The 16,462-nt window shown below is 41.0% G+C and overlaps 1 protein-coding gene across 3 annotated transcripts in view; it reads left to right on the forward strand.

The window, feature by feature from the left end:
- LOC137374656 (calcipressin-1-like) overlaps positions 1–16,462 on the forward strand; it is an 85,419-nt gene that overhangs the window by 58,446 nt on the left and 10,511 nt on the right. Inside the window, exons 1-2 of one of the 3 annotated variants that reach the window (XM_068041118.1) lie at positions 7,136–7,406; positions 8,107–8,196. The exons of 1 other annotated variant lie outside the window; for it this stretch is intronic. In XM_068041118.1, the coding sequence (XP_067897219.1) occupies positions 7,323–7,406; positions 8,107–8,196 (174 nt within the window). In that variant the 5' untranslated portion in view covers positions 7,136–7,322. Of the gene's footprint in view, positions 1–7,135; positions 7,407–8,106; positions 8,197–16,462 lie in introns of those variants that run through there. One more of the 3 variants, XM_068041119.1, reaches the window with a different exon arrangement.

A 16,462-nucleotide genomic window follows, 5' to 3' on the forward strand; every position in this document is an offset into this window, starting at 1 on the left:
GAGTCAGCGGCGCTTGAGATGGCTTGGCCATGTGAGCCGCATGGAAGATGGCAGGATCCCCAAAGACACATTGTACAGCGAGCTCGCCACTGGTATCAGACCCACCGGCCGTCCATGTCTCCGTTATAAAGACGTCTGCAAACGCGACATGAAATCGTGTGACATTGATCACAAGTCGTGGGAGTCAGTTGCCAGCATTCGCCAGAGCTGGCGGGCAGCCATAAAGACAGGGCTAAATTGTGGCGAGTCGAAGAGACTTAGTAGTTGGCAGGAAAAAAGACAGAGGCGCAAGGGGAGAGCCAACTGTGCAACAGCCCCAACAAACAAATTTCTCTGCAGCACCTGTGGAAGAGCCTGTCACTCCAGAATTGGCCTTTATAGCCACTCCAGGCGCTGCTTCACAAACCACTGACCACCTCCAGGCGCGTATCCATTGTCTCTCGAGATAAGGAGGCCCAAAAGAAAAAGAAAAAAGAACTTCGAATTTACAGAACAGAACCAGGCCATTGGGCAACTGATCTATGCCAGTGGTTATGCTCCATACAAGTGTCCTCCCACCCTACTTTGTCCAATTCCATTAAATTGCACCATATTTCCTTTGCTACAGATTTGATCTCTACACAAGACTGAGCCATCCCAGACGATCCCAAGTCATTGATATGTTTATTATCTCATTATACAGGTTTTTCAAAACTTCTGTTGTCCAAGTAGAATACCATACTTTTTAATGTTTATCTGATGGAAGCAGTTGGTCCCTTCTTGCCATAACCTCAGGAACAGGATTAGGACATTCAGTCCCTCAAACCTGTTCTGCCGTTCAGTTAGATCATGACTAATCAGTACCTAACTCCATTTACCCACTTTTGATCCATATCCCTCGATACCCTTACCCAATAAATATCCAGCGATCTCAGTCTTGAAAACTTCAATTGACCCTGCATCCATAGTCTTTTTGGAGAGAGAGTGAGTTCCAGATTTCTATTAGTTTTGGGTGAATAGATTTCACTTCTAAGTGACCTAGCTCTAATTTTAAGCTTGTGTCCACTTACTCTGGATTCTCCACCAACAGAAATGGTTTCTCTTTTATCAACCCTATAGAAGCCCCATCATCATCATAAACACCTCAATCATCTGTTTTATATTTAGCCTTATAACTTGCCCGAAACGTGAACATTAGTGCATTTATATTATCCACACAGTAAAGGTCATGGTCACTTAACGTTGTCTTCATTGTTGCATTTGCATTGTGCACTGTAATGTGACTGACATTGTTGTTATAATGTATTTGTAGCATGAATTCATGTGACTCCTGAAATTGAGTTAATCGCTATTTCAGTGAGGAAATTGGATAAAAGCAGAAGAAAAATTACTGAGTAAATGGCTCAGATGTGGGCAGAATCCTCTTCTGTGCTAATTTTTTGGGGGGGTTTTTTGTCATTGTGTTTTCCTGCTGACCATTTTGAGAGTGCCACTTTCTTGCATAACTTTCCCAGCAATGTCAATAGTTTTGTTATACTATAAAAATACAATCGTAACTTCTTTGTCTAATGCTGCCTTTCTTCCCTTTCGTATAACAGTCTATAGAATGTGCAGGGTTACAGGGAGAAGGCGGGGGAATGGAACTGAATGAAGTGCTCTTTCAGAGAGCTGGTGTAGACACAATGGGCCGAATGGCCTCCTTCTGCACAGTAACAATTCTGTGATAAGTGTCATTTTTAACAGCTGTACTGTTGGCTCAACATGTTCTCATATTAGAATAAAGTGGAATGCATTGTCTGCACGATGTTTTGTTAACTGCTGTACAAAATGCTGATGAACATGTTATTTACAGACTTCTATATCTAACACCTTGAAAGACTCATACTGCAACAAGTTTGGAGTTGACGCCTCCTGGAGGTGGTCTCGATCCTCAGTTCGGGCTTCAGCTATGCTGGATGCCTGGCTGTGAAGCCAAGGTTGCTTTCCAGTAATATGACATGCATATTATGACTGGCTACTGATTCTGTGCTTTGCTGCAGCTCGCATTCCATATATATCGCAATGCTTATGTGTAACAGCTGCAGTGATTATACAACCAAGCATCCAGAGTGAAGTGACAAATGTGTTCTTTGGAAATGCGGAAATAAAGGTTACACAACATTTTAATCAAATGACTCCTGATTCATGATGACTTTAATTTAGTGCTTTGATATCGCAATGTTTTAAAAAGAAAATAGAGTTGTGACTTTTTTTGATCAGCGTATGATGGATTGTTCAAGAGCACATATCTTGTAACTAACCAAATTTGTCATTACATTAACAATGTTATGAAATATACTTCCTATTCTTTGGCCACTTACAGTAGCACAGTTTGGATCCTGATTTACAACTAATTGTACTCTACTGAGGCCGACAGGAAGATGTGTTGTGAAAATTTGTTTAAGCTTGATTGCCCAGAGCTAAAAGGAGTTAATCAAGTATTGAGTTTTCCATTTTTTTTTTTAAAAACCCAGCATTTACGAACATAAGCCAAAGATCCACTGGCCCATCCAGCCTACTCCACACAATTATGAAGACTTGTGCATCAGAATATGTACACGTCCCACCCCACCTGAAAGACTTGTTAACTCTTGGGAGAAGCGAGAAAGCAGATTTAAAAACCCAGGTTGTTTAGTAGAAAAAAAAAATGGAAATTTCCTCTCTGACCACAGCTCCCCCACTCCCCCAGGTGATCAAAACTAGTCCAGGAGACCACTCCAGCCATATTTAATGTTATGTTAAACTGTCTTTGGTGTGAGGTGATCTCCACCCTGACCAGAAACCGGTCCATCTCTTGCTTGAAGCAGTCCAGCAGATTGGCACGACTGCACAAGACAGGTCTGCTGTTCGGTGGGAAAAGAACATTTCTAATCTAGTTCTGGCCTTGGGTAACTTGAGATTGTGACCCTCTGGTCAACTCTAACATATTGAGTTGAAACAAGCTGCCTTCATAAATACAATTTATTCCCTTCATCATCTTATAAAACTCGATCAAATTTGAATTTTCTTAATGGCTGGTATTTTTCCCTCGGCCTGGCCTGGGGATCCGACCCACATATTGCGGTTCCCCGGCTTTTAATTGTTCTGAGGCGGGACGTCCACCCGCTTGAGGCAGCAAGTCCTGCCGAATGGAGCTGCCGGACATTCAGCGGGCCGGCAGCTCTTAGTCCCAGCAGTGCCACTGTGAGCAGTGGCTACTGCTGGGACTGCAGCCCAACTTCAAGAAGATGATGTCGGGGAGCCCCGGAACCAAGGTAAGTGGCCACTTGAGGGCCTTGATTGGCCTGGGGGGGGGGGGGTGGGGTGCGGGCTGTTATTTGCTGCCGCCGCCCTGCATAAAGTGGCAGCAGAGGTGGGAGCAGGTTGAGAAGGGCCTGCCGAGCCTCCTCCATTTTACGCCCCCCCCCCCTCCCCCCCGCCACTTTCCCACTGTTTTCGGCCAATGAGTCCAAATGGTGTAAATAACAATATGGCAAGTCTGGTAAAACAATAAATTCACCAATGTATACTTAAGCAAGAGAAATCTAGACATCCACTTATCAAACTGTTGTCTGTATATAAGATGAGATCCTAAAATGGAATGAGAAGAATGTTGCAAATTTTTTGTCTCTTCCCACCCCACTGTTTTCTTATACCCACATGTCTAAAGTCTGTAGTTGTAGCAAGTTTACCTCTTTCTGGTGAATTTTTGTATAGATGCTGTGTAAGGCCAATACTGGAAAATGGGACACTTTTTTTTCTTATCCTTGTTTTCAAATCCCTCCATGGCCTTGCCCTTGCCTCTCTCTCCTCCTTTAAGATGTTCCTTAAAACCTACCTCTTTGACCAAGCTTTTGGTCATCTGACCTGCTATTTCCTAATGTGGCTCAGTGTCAGATTTTGCGTGATAACAGTCCTGTGAATCACCTTGGGGTGTTTTATGATGTTAAAGGCTCTATATAAATACAGCCCATAGGTGAACTAGCAGTAGTAGTTATCAGGTATGACAGAGTATGGCTCCCTGGTAAGGCATAGCGAGAACCATTGGCAGAGTGAAGCAATATACCTTGAGATTGAGCAATGATAACACACCTACCTCTGTCCAGTATCATTCTTCGTCATTCTACTGCACTCAAATTGCCAACTTATAGCAATTAGGGTTACTTTGATGTATGTGATCTCTGTATACTGGGTTAAACTGTCAGTTCCTTTTGCAGAGCCTTTGCCACATGTGGAGAGTGTTGCGTCAGTGATTAGTTAACGTGATTGTTTCATTATGATTGTCAATATCTGAATTTGAGAAAATTGCAGTTCAAAAGTTTGAAGGACAAAACCGTACACTGACAAAACATTAAAATGTCAACTGTATTTTAATCAACAAAGAAAGTAACAGTAAATGCTTCATGTAAATATTATCAGTGTGCTGTGAATGGCTGCTAAAGGTTAGCTGTGCGACGAAGAGAGTTGTACTGACGTAATTGAAAATTAACATTTATTGCAATTTATATATTGCATTCTGTAATGGAGCTCAGTGTTCCAAATGTTTCACAAATTTCATTGTGCTAATCTTATAGAACAATACTTTATGCACTAAGCGCAGGTTTTGGTGGGGAAACATTATTGGACACTTGGTACAACAGTTATCAAAGCTGAAATAGAAACAGTGAATGCTAGAAACTCAGCAGCTCAGGCAGCATCTGCAGTGAGAGAAACAAAGATTCAAATCCCTCCATGGCCTTGCCCCAGTCTGTCTCTGTGATCCAGCCCCACAGCCCAGTAAGATACCTGCGCTCATCTAATTTTGGCATCTTGCACATCCCCAATTTTAATCACTCTACCATTGGTGGCTGTGCCTTCAGCTGCCTGAGCCCTAAGCTCGGGAATTCCCTCACTAAACCTTTCTGCCTCTCTTTCCTCCTTTTTAAGATGTTCCTTAAAACCTAACTCTTTGATCAAGCTTTTGGTCATCTGACTTGCTGTCTCCTAATGTGGCTCAGTGTCAGCTTTTGCTTGATAACAGTCCTGTGAATCACCTTGGGGTGTTTTATGATGTTAAAGGCTCTATATAAATACAGCCCATAGGTGTAGTAGCAGTAGTAATTATCGGGTATGACAGAGTATGGCTCCCTGGTCAGGCATAGCGAGAACCACTGGCAGAGTGAAGCAATATACCTTGAGATTGAGCAATGATAACACACCTACCTCTGTCTGGTATCATTCTTCATCATTCTACTGCACTCGAATTGCCAACTTCTAGCCATTAGGGTTACTTTGATGTATGTGATCTCTGTATACTGGGTTGAACTGTCCAATTCCTTTTGCAGAGCCTTTGCCAGAACTAGTTTTTCCAGCATTTCCAGCAGTTTTTATTTCAGATTTCCAGCTTGCACAATATTTTGCTTTTGTATTCCTTATCAAAGTGGGTTCCTGAATTACCTGGTGAAATGGATGGAACAGTCACTGATGTTGCTTGAAAAGTGCTCCACGCTTTCATAGGCCTTCATGCGAGCTTCCTGGTGGTGGTAGTAGTTGGCAGATCTAAGTGGACATTTTTGACCTATTTTGAAATAGATTTGTTTTAAAAATAAAACTTGGTTAATGAGCAAAGTCCCACTTAATAGGCTGTAAATATGTTCCTTCCTCATTCTCAGCCACGCATGTATGTAACTCCTTCCTTGTTTCCACAAACTAAGCATGACAGATTTTCCAAGTGCCTTGGTTTCCCACAAAAGTGTGTGCATATTTAAGTCTTCCATACTTTGGTAATTGCCACATTTAATCCTGTTAACATGTTCTCAGTCACATTTTGTTGACGCTTTCCTTATTAATTGTCAGACAGCAAGCACATCCTCATTCTTTTATCTATTTATTTATTTAGAGATACAGCACTGAAACAGGCCCTTCGGCCCACCGAGTCTGTGCCGACCAACAACCACCCATTTATACTAATCCTACATTAATCCCATATTCCCTACCACATACCCACCATTCTCCTACCACCTACCTACACTAGGGGCAATTTACAACGGCCAATTTACCCATCAACCTGCAAGTCTTTGGCTGTGGGAGGAAACCGGAGCACCCGGCGGAAACCCACGCGGTCACAGGGAGAACTTGCAAACTCCGCACAGGCATGCTTATACTGTGTATATCCAATCTTATTCCAGATATTTCGTCCTGGGTTATTACCTGGAGCCTGAAATTGCATCTAATTTAAATTGAGAATTTTAAAGCTGCTACAATTGCATCGAATTTACAGCAGAGAAATAGACCTTATGGCCTAACAGGTCTATATCGATGTTTATGCCATGGGAGAAAGAAGAGGTCTTTTTATTATTTCTTGCTGGTCACGACCTTTTGAGTCTGTCTGATTTCTTGTTTTGTATTAAATTTGTGCAGTGTCCTCGGGCTACAATTCCTAAGAGCCATCATGGCTTTCTTTAATGGAGAAACTGACTCTTGTTTCTCCTCCACCAACCCCCGCACCCCTCCCCCCACCCCGCCACCCACCCACTCACTCTCCAAGAGTTTAGTTTTCCTTGGCCAGAATATGATATGGAGCTGGCAGTACAGTTGAAGGCTGCTGCCACCCGTCCCATTCAACAGATAACCATTCTCCAGCTACTAACCCTAATACAGCAGCACCCTTAAATGTTTTACAGCCTCTTGGACATTTCCCAAAGAATTCTATGAAATTTATTAGTGGAACCTGCTATATGTGCAATGCTGCTGGCAGTTCTTATATTTTTTGTTTTAATCAAAGTAGTTAAATTCATGAGGTGCCTGCCATAAAAGGAAAGAGGGTTGGGGAGATTCAAGGGGTGGTTTGTTAATTTTCCTATCATTCTCTTTAACATCTTCAAAAGCAGTTTAACGATTTATTCCTGTTACTATTTAACAGTTCTTTTAACAGAGTAAAATTTTCCATCTTAGGCAAGCCATTCAAATCAAGTGCATATTGTGGGTGTTGAATGGAATTACTGCTGATGGAAACTATGTGCAGAATCAATGATAACACAGCTGCCAGGCAACATCAGCTGTTTTTTCCATCTTCCAGTGCAAAGCCAAGCTGATTAGCATAGATATCTTGACTAAGTGCTGATGTCACTACTTTCCATTCGAAGTTCATTTTGTCCTCGTTGGAACATGCAGGTTTTATTTAAGAATCTGCTGTCTCATACTGTAAACTCCTGAGGTTGAGCACTAGATTCTGTATAAATTAGAGGAGAGCACGACAGCTTGTAATTCATAGAAGTGTCATCAGCAACTCAATACTGTTTTGCTGGTTTACAAATCAGACCTGGGAGCCTTTTCCTACAGAAAGCATGCATTTTCAAAGCCTTAACTGCAACATTATTCTGATTGCCTGCTTGCCTGACACTGAAGTCTTCACTGATGTTGATGTTCGGGTAAGGATTTGGCTTAATTTTAGTTTTTTTTTAAAACTTTGAGTGTAAATATCTAGTTTCAGTTCATTGTGCGTTTTGGATCAGTTTATAATCCTTCTTGTTGTCATCTAGGACCTTTTTGACTTGGGGAGCATGTGGTAATTTAGTTTGTTTTTGCATGTGAAACTACTATTGAGGATATCTCGTATTGGTTTCTGAATACTCTCAATAACTAAAATGGAATGAAGACCTAATTACATTTTATCATGCTCAGTTGCAAAATTGTTCTTTTCCTTCGCTCCTGCTCATTTAGTGTATAACTTATTTCTGGGCGAAGAAGATGGAACTGTGTACAAATATGGTGAATTTTGTCTCCTGGGGGTCATTTCTGAAGTAATGGGAAAGGGTTTCAAGGGATGGTACACTAACCAGTGAATGCATTGTCCAACCTTATTACTTCAGTACCAATATTTGTGTTGTAAGTAGGGAGGGAGGGATATGCTATAAACTTTGTGCAGAATATTATTGTCAAGGCATTTGAGTACTAATGAGAGGGGAAAGAAGGAGAGGGCGGATTTTTTAAAAATCCCAGAATTGAATAGGTGAGTATCCCAATAAACTGAATAACTGCATATCATAGTTGTTTTCCCAGGAAGTTCTACTTTTTGAACAAGTTCTAAATGACAGGTTTATTTTATTATATCGCAAAATTTAATCATAGAATCATAGCACAGAAGGAAGCCATTCAGCCCATCATGTCCATGCTGGCCAACGAGGAACCATCCAGTCTATTCCCACTTTCCGGCTCTTGGTCAGTAGCATTTTTTTTAAATAATGTATTTGAGTTGATGAGTAGGGTATCTGTTGGTATCTGTTGAAATTTATCAATGGAGTCCCTAACCTTTTCTAAAATCTAATTATAGCTTGAGAGAGAAGGTTATAACCGTTTACTGGCATAAACTTAATGTAAGATTTAAAATGAGCCCTGATTGTCATAAACTTACTCATGTTTGAACCTGATGAATACAGTTTCACCCACTGCAGCACTCGGTGAATAAAATGTGCATCAGACATTGTTTTAAGTTCTCATTCATACTGAAAATGTGGTCCCTTTTTTATTATTTCGGTTTTTGTGAAAGAAGCATTTTCCATTTGTAAATAATGCAAAAGGTTCCCATATCTAAAATGTGAAGTTTTAGACTTGACACTGAGTAAGGATGTTTGGTAGGAATATGGGATTAGTGTAGGATTAGTATAAATGGGGGGTTGATGGTCGGCACAGACTCGGTGGGCCGAAGGGCCTGTTTCAGTGCTGTATCTCTAATCTAATCTAATCTAATCTAAGGTGCAGATAAAATGCATAACTGCCAACAACCTAGGAAAAGCACACTGTGGTTTTTCTTGTGGTTATACATACCAATTTTTTTTTTAATTAGATAGATGCTAACTGGAATTGTAACATAGCTTTCAGCGGACATGATGAACAACTGTAGCGCTCAACGAGTACTGTTCAGGCCTGATGATTGAGGAAAGCTCTTTGTGTTATGTAGTTGCTGACACTTCTTACTGTTTTACGTCTATACACATTATACAAAGGTAAAATAATAGCAAACCGTTTTGGATCACTCCTAGGCATGCTGCTTCACATTGAAAGGCTGCACGTGTTCTAGTATTGACTAGTGTTTAATTCTTCATAGGCTTAAATTGAGTGACAGATAAAAGCACTTGCGTAGTTAGGCGTTAATGCCATCCAGAGACCCACTGCAATGTCAGCAGTATATTCTGTTGTTTATCCCTATGTTGTTGGTTGTATGGCAGATAACACGTTGATCTCTGAGTAGAGTGGTCAGGTTCTTTTCACACTAGCAGCTTACTTTCAGCATTGAGATGTACACAGACTTTATACTATAGCACAGGCACAAAGATATAAGTGCTGTTTCTATTTGAATCTGATGCATTAGGACATGTTTGGGTGAGACCTTCTCCCCCGGTGTCTAGGCCAATATTTATCCATCAACTAATGCCTAAATATAGATTATCATGTTGCTGTTTGTGGGTCCTTGTGGGCAAATTGGCTGCTGCGTTTCCTTCATTATAACAGTGACTACATTTCAAAAAATACTTAATTGGCTATAAAGCACTTTGGGACGTACTGCAGCCCTGAGACTTGACAATGATAAAGACGCTTATACACATGCAAGTGGTTCTGGAAGACACTAGATAAATGCAAGTCTTTCCTTTTACTGTCAGGACTTACATTGGAACCTCACTTGTCAATGAAAACCTCGTGAGAGATCAGATCAGTTGTTATGGGGAGCCACTGCTCGGGGAGAGAATCAGTCTCTTGTGTGACTCACCTCACTTTTTTTTTCCAAATCTTTCATTGAGATTTTCTCCACCTGGCAGATTTGAGAAAGTACTGTAGGGAGACAAGAGCACCTGGACTAGTGAGAAAATGGGCGTTGTAGGAAGTGTTTAAGGAAGTGGAGCAGCTTCTTATATTTTGTTCTCCTTACATTTTGTTTGAATCTCTAGACTGTTTCTGTAAAGCCGATCGCATTTCTCATTGTGCTGTGTGTCTTCTTCCCTTGGGAGAGGGGAAAAAACATCCATGGGCTTCTAATAATACACAGGCCAAACAGAGAATGGGTCTCTAAAGAATATATTTTTTTAAACAGAAAAGACTTGTGTGTATAAATATAGCACCTTTAATGTAGCAAAACATCCTAAGCCACTTTAAGAGTGTTATCAATCAAATTTGACACCAAACCACAGAAGGAACTATCAGGACAGATGACCAAAAGCTTGGTCAAAGAGGTAGGCTGTAAATTACAGAAGTGGGACTCCCGGAATTTGCCTTTATTATCGACTCCTACTCTGTTTCTTCTTCTTGGGGAGTGATGAAATACATGTGCCGCTTAACACACTCTGTCAAATTTCCTTGGAGGTGGTGGGGGGCGGGTGGTGGGGATGGGGATGGTAGAGCTGAGTGGTCTGGTACACGAATAATCCTCTACTTCATAAAGAACTTACACTGCCTTAACGTGAGGCATCATGTGTTCTTCCAAAGGTGAGAGATCTTAGTTTAGAGATACAGCACTGAAACAGGCCCTGCGGCCCACCGAGTCTGTGCCGACCATCAACCACCCATTTATACTAATCCTACACTAATCCCATATTCCTACCACATTCCCGCCTGTCCCTATATTTCCCTACCACCTACCTATACTAGGGACAATTTATAATGGCCAATTTACCTACCAACCTGCAAGTCTTTTGGCTTGTGGGAGGAAACCGGAGCACCCGGAGAAAACCCACGCAGACACAGGGAGAACTTGCAAACTCCACACAGGCAGCACCCAGAATTGAACCCGGATCGCTGGAGCTGTGAGGCTGCGGTGCTAACCACTGCGCCACTGTGCCGCCCACAGGATATCACCTGAATCTGCAAACCAATGTTGACAGCAAAGGTACACCATCAGTGGCATTTGATGTCAGTGCCATTTTTGTCCTGCCTTCAGGTGCACTGAGCTCACTTGGTCTGTGGCGAGGTAAGTAAAGTCTTCACTGTGACTTCAGATCAGCTGTGCACGCACAATTCCTGGACGTATGTAGGTGCTGTGTTGTTGGCCTGTGATTTCAGTCTGCAGTATAAATGGGACAAATTGGGAGCCAGGAGAATCGTGAAATATTGTGGAAATACTTCCACTGGAAGGACTGTATAAATGAATTGTAAAACGCTTGTGCAGAATATTGCCTGTGCAACCCAAATGATTCAGGAAATGGAGGGGTTTCAGTTCACTAGTCTGATATCTGTTCCTTTCAACTGACCTTTTAATTAGCTACTGACTTGGAAAAGCATTTAAGGAAATGGTCTATACGGAAACTCTGAGTCAGGATGGAAAATTTCTTTCACCAGTTAGTTTGGAAATGGATTTGTTGTTTACAGTTGTGCATATGATTTCCCTCTTTCTCTTCCCACCCCATCTTAATCAAAAAAACTATTTCCATTTTGATAGATATAGGGAATTTAGCTATAAATCACTGCTGCTGATCTGAAATTGTACAGACTGACAATTAAGTATAAATGGAGACAATGTGAATGCCTTATGGAAAGTGGTTCATGAGTTGCAGTCATACCAAAGACCTTGAGGAAGGCAACTCGGCCAAGATGGATGTGCAGAGTGCATAAAAAGTTAAATGTGTTGGGAGAGTTCACTTGACTATTGGGGTTGGAAAAGAGACTCATTGCATACCCTTTACATGTTGAATTGGGTAGCATCCATTATGGTATCCATTATCTGAAATGAATGGGTGCAATAGGTTGACTTGCCTTTTCACATTCTAACTTTTCTTGCATTGCTGTAGTTTTTCACTGCAATTTTTTGTCAATGGACAAATTCAAAGTGCAAATTATTCATCATGTCAGAAGGAAATGTCAATTTGGATTAAGCCCATTCCAATTATCGGACTGCACTAACAAAATGAAATTTGACTTGCCAGCATTCAAAAGTAGTTTTATATCTGAACAGAATGTGCCCATACAGGAAAATTATTTGGAATTGGAGATAGGCGTCTGCCAGCAAGAAATCAGTGCCTTGAAATCTGCCTATAATCGAAGAGAGTTTAATGTTTATTGAGAAATGTGTTTTGAGCATAAACTGGTTCTTTTTTTTTGAGGTATTTGAACATTGGGTTTGGCACCAGTTTCTTATGAATGATGTGAGTAGGGAATAGAGCCATAAAGCCCATTTCATCTACCCCTCTGGCCACCCTCTCTGAGGCTGAACTAGACTGTTCGCAACCTCAGCATCCTATTTGACCCAGAGCTCAGCTTATGACCCCCATATCCTCTCCAAAGTCTGCTTACTCGCGCCTCTGCAATATTGTCCATTTCTTCCCCTACCTCAGCCCATCTGCTGCTGAAACCCATGCTTTTGTTGCCTCTAGACATAACTATTTCAGTGCCCTCCTGACTGAACCTCTACTGTCCAATAACTTGAGCTTATCCAATACTCTGTTGCCCATATCCTAACTTGCACCAAGTCTTGTTCACTGATCTGCATTGGCTTTTGGACTTCCAAAACCTTGATTTTAAAAGTCTTGTCCTTGTGTGTAATCCCTCTATGGCCTCACCCCTCCCTTTCTCTGTAACCTCCTTCAACCCTCAGAACTCTGCAACCCACCACCCTGACCTCTTGTGCATCCCCCACTTCATTCACATCATTGGCAGCCGTGCCTTCAGCCTTCTAACCCCTAAGCTCTGGAATTCCCTCCTTAAACCTCCTCTGTCTCCTTTTAAGACTGTCCTCAAAACCTACATGTTTGATCAAGCTTTTAGTGACTTCTCTGTATGTGATTAGGAGGGATCCTTGTCTGTTACTGGTAGAAAGGTAATTCTATTTATCCCCAAATACAGGCAATCTTTTAACATCCACCAGTGTGGCATGACCATGTTAAACCAGATGGGGTTTCTATGCTTGATTTGGCATGTCTTTGGGCCAGCATAGAAATGGAGCACTTTTAACTGCATTTGCAGCTGATGGTTCAAGGATTACTACTGAGCCGTACTGGAATGGGTTTACTTACTGCAGTCTTCCTAGATGTCTTTTCCTGGAAAGCACAATGGTACATACGATTGCCTTTTCATTTAATTGTGAACTGCTTGAAGGAAATGCCATAAGACCGTACAAATGAAGTTAGCTGGGACAAATCCCCATTGAAAATAGATGCAAAAAATCAAAATAAAGCTGCACTCATTCACTGGGCTCCCCAACCAATGGTCTTGAACAGCAGGCTGCAGACTCCCTGTAAATCTGTTGAAACTGACCAAGACATGCAGCTCTGAAGACTGTCCCAGCAGTTTTATACTTTGGTTCAGAGCCAGGCATGTGAGACTGGTTCTCTGGGGAACTTGGCAGCACTGTCATGGTTGTTCTACTTGCCATTAATGAGGCATTGTATTTTACGTAATCAGTATTGGTATGCATCGGAAACAAGTCACGGTCAGTTGTTGTATTTTGCTTTTAGACTTGGAGGATGTTGTACAACTACAGGAAACTTTCTTCACGTATTATGGGAACTTCGTGCAACTAAATGTCAAGTGGTTTCCTTTTTCAACGCAGATATGTGTTTGTTCTCATTGCAATGAAATACAGCAGTTTTTACTTTTGGAATTATTTAAAAGACCAGTTACTTGTGTATCTCATACAAAACGTTAAATCTGTCAAAGTCACTTTTTGTTTTAAAACAGTGCAAAACGATTGCTGGGTTCTGTTTATGGGAAAGATAAACTATTTGAACGATAAAGGTGATATTTTCCATGCATTCAGAAGTAGTAATAAATTCTTACTTTGTGTTTGGGATACAGTGCTCCAATTCAAAAACACTGCACTCAATTATTCCTGAAGATATGATCTTTTTGTCATTATGTATGTTTAATTTTTTTTTTCAATTTGTGAGACATCAAGTTGACCGTGACACATTATGGTCAAAATGTCACTGTCTTGTAGCTCCTGAATAAAGTGATATATTCACCCAAGTGTGTCTGTAACTGCAAATGGACTTGACCTAGTTTGTGTCAATTAGTGGCTATTTAATTGCAAGCTCATATGTTAAGGATGCATCTTGCCAGCTCTTTGACTTGCAAAGGGAAGAAAAGCCTGGAGGACTTCATAGTAGAGAGGGTTTTAAATGTTTTCAAGAAGGAGTTAGATATAGCTCTTGGGTCTAAAGGGATCAAAGAGTATGGGGCGAAAGCGGGAACAGGTTACTGAGTTGGATGATCAGCCATGATCATAATGAATGGCGGAGCAGGCTCGAAGGGCTGAATGGCCTTCCTGCTCCTATTTACTATGTTTCTATGTAAATAGCGGGGGCAAGGGATCAAATTTGGGAAGATGTGGTAAATCAAAGAGTAGAGACAAGGCAAGTATTAATATAGGAAAAGATAACCAGACTGTGACCGGAAGGGATAAAAACAAGAAATGCTGGAACCACTCAGCAGGTCTGGCAGTATCTGTGGAAAGAGAAGCAGAGTTAACGTTTCAGGTCAGTGACCCTTCTTCGGAACAGGAAGGGACTGAGTACAAATCTAATTATAAATCAGCAGACAAGACTAGAAGTTACAAAAAAGTAAAAGGACAAAATTAAAGGCTCTGTATCTGAATGCACGTAGCATTCAAACGAAAACCGATACGCTGATAGCGCAAATAGAAATAAATAAGTACGATCTGATAGCCATTACAGAGAAATGACTGAAAGATGACATAGATTGGGACCTGAATATTGAAGGATACATGACATTTAGGAAGGACAGGAAGCTAGGAAAAAGTGGAGGGGTGGTTCTGTTAATTAATGATGGGTCATCCCTCTCTATTGCATTAATACCAAGTTCAGGAAACCAGGATGTAGAAGCAGTTTGGGTGAAGATGAGAAACGATAATGGCAAGAAGTCACTTGTGGGAATGGTGTACAGGCCCCCTAACAGTAACCGCATGATAGGACAGGGTATAAAGGAAAAAATAATGGGTGCTTGTCAGAAAAGTACGGCGATAGTCATAGAGTCATTGTGGCACAGAAGGTAGACTGGAAAAATCAGATGGGCAAAGGTAGCATAGATGAGTTCATAGAATGTTTTCAGGGTAGTTTCTCAGAACAGCACGTTCTGGAGTCAACCACAGAGCAGACTATACTAGACCTAGTATTGTGCAATGAGAGAGGATTAATTAATGACCTCATAGTGAAGGCGCCCCTAGGCAGCAGCGATCATAATATGATCGAATTTTACATTCAGTTTGAGGGAGAGAAGAGTAGGTCTAAGACCAATATTTTAAACTTAAATAAGGGTATGAAAGCAGAGCTAGCAAAAGTGAACTGGCAGAGTAGGTTAAGGGATAGATCAATAGAGATGCAGTGGCAGACATTTAAGGGGATATTTCAGAATACACAGAATAAATAGATTCCATTATTTAATGGTTAACTAAAAAAAGTTAAAGATAGTATTAAACTTAAAGAAAAACGATACAATTGCGCAAAGAAGGGTGGCAGGTCAGAAGATTGGACAGAATATAAAAAGCAGCAAAGAACGACTAAAAGATAAATAAGGAGGGAAAAATTAGAGGGAAGGCTGGCAAAAAATATAAAGACAGATGGTAAGAGTTTCTATAGAAATTTTAAAAAGAAAAGTTAACAAAGTGAGCGTTAGTCCTATAGAAAGTGAGTCTGGAGAGTTAATCAGGGAAAATGAGATGGCAGATGAATTAACATGTATTTTGCATCGGTCTTCACCATAGAGGATACCAGTAACATCCCAGAAATAGCTGTAAATCAGGAAATGGAAAAGAGGGAGGAAATTAAGAAAATCACAATCACCAGGGAAGTGGTACTGAGCAAATTGTTGGAGCTGCGGGCTGACAAGTCCCCGGGTCCTGATAAACTTCATCCTAGGCTCTTAAAAGAAGTAGCTAGTGCGATAGTTGGTGCATTGGTTTTAATTTTGCAAAATTCCCTAGATTTGGGGAAGGTTCCATTAGATTGGAAAATAGCCAATGTAAGTCCTTTCTTCAAAAAGGGAGGGAGACAGAAAGAAGGAAACTACAGGCCAGTTAGCTTAACATCTGTCATAGGGAAAATGTTGGAAGCTATTATTAAAGATGTTATAGCAGGGCACTTAGAAAGATTCAAGGTAATCAGGCAGAGTTAACATGGTTTCGTGAAAGGGAAATCATGTTTAACCAATTTATTGGAGTCCTTTGAAGAAGTAACATGTGCTATGGATAATGGGGGACTGGTGGATATACTGTACTTAGATTTCCAGAAGGCATTTGATAAGGTGCCACATCAAAGGTTATTGCGGAAAATAAAAGTTCATGGTGTAGAGGTAACATATTGGAATAGATAGAAGATCGGCTAGCTAGCAGGAAACCGAGGGTAGGCATAAATGGTTCATTTTCTCGTTGGTAAGATGTAACAAGTGGTATGCTACAGGGATCAGCGCTGGGGCCTCAACTTTTTGCAATTTATATAAATGACTTGGATGAAGGGACCAAAGGTATGGTTGCAAAATTTGCTGATGG

This window comes from Heterodontus francisci, chromosome 10 (assembly GCF_036365525.1).
Source record: "Heterodontus francisci isolate sHetFra1 chromosome 10, sHetFra1.hap1, whole genome shotgun sequence".
Classification (NCBI taxonomy): domain Eukaryota; kingdom Metazoa; phylum Chordata; class Chondrichthyes; order Heterodontiformes; family Heterodontidae; genus Heterodontus; species Heterodontus francisci.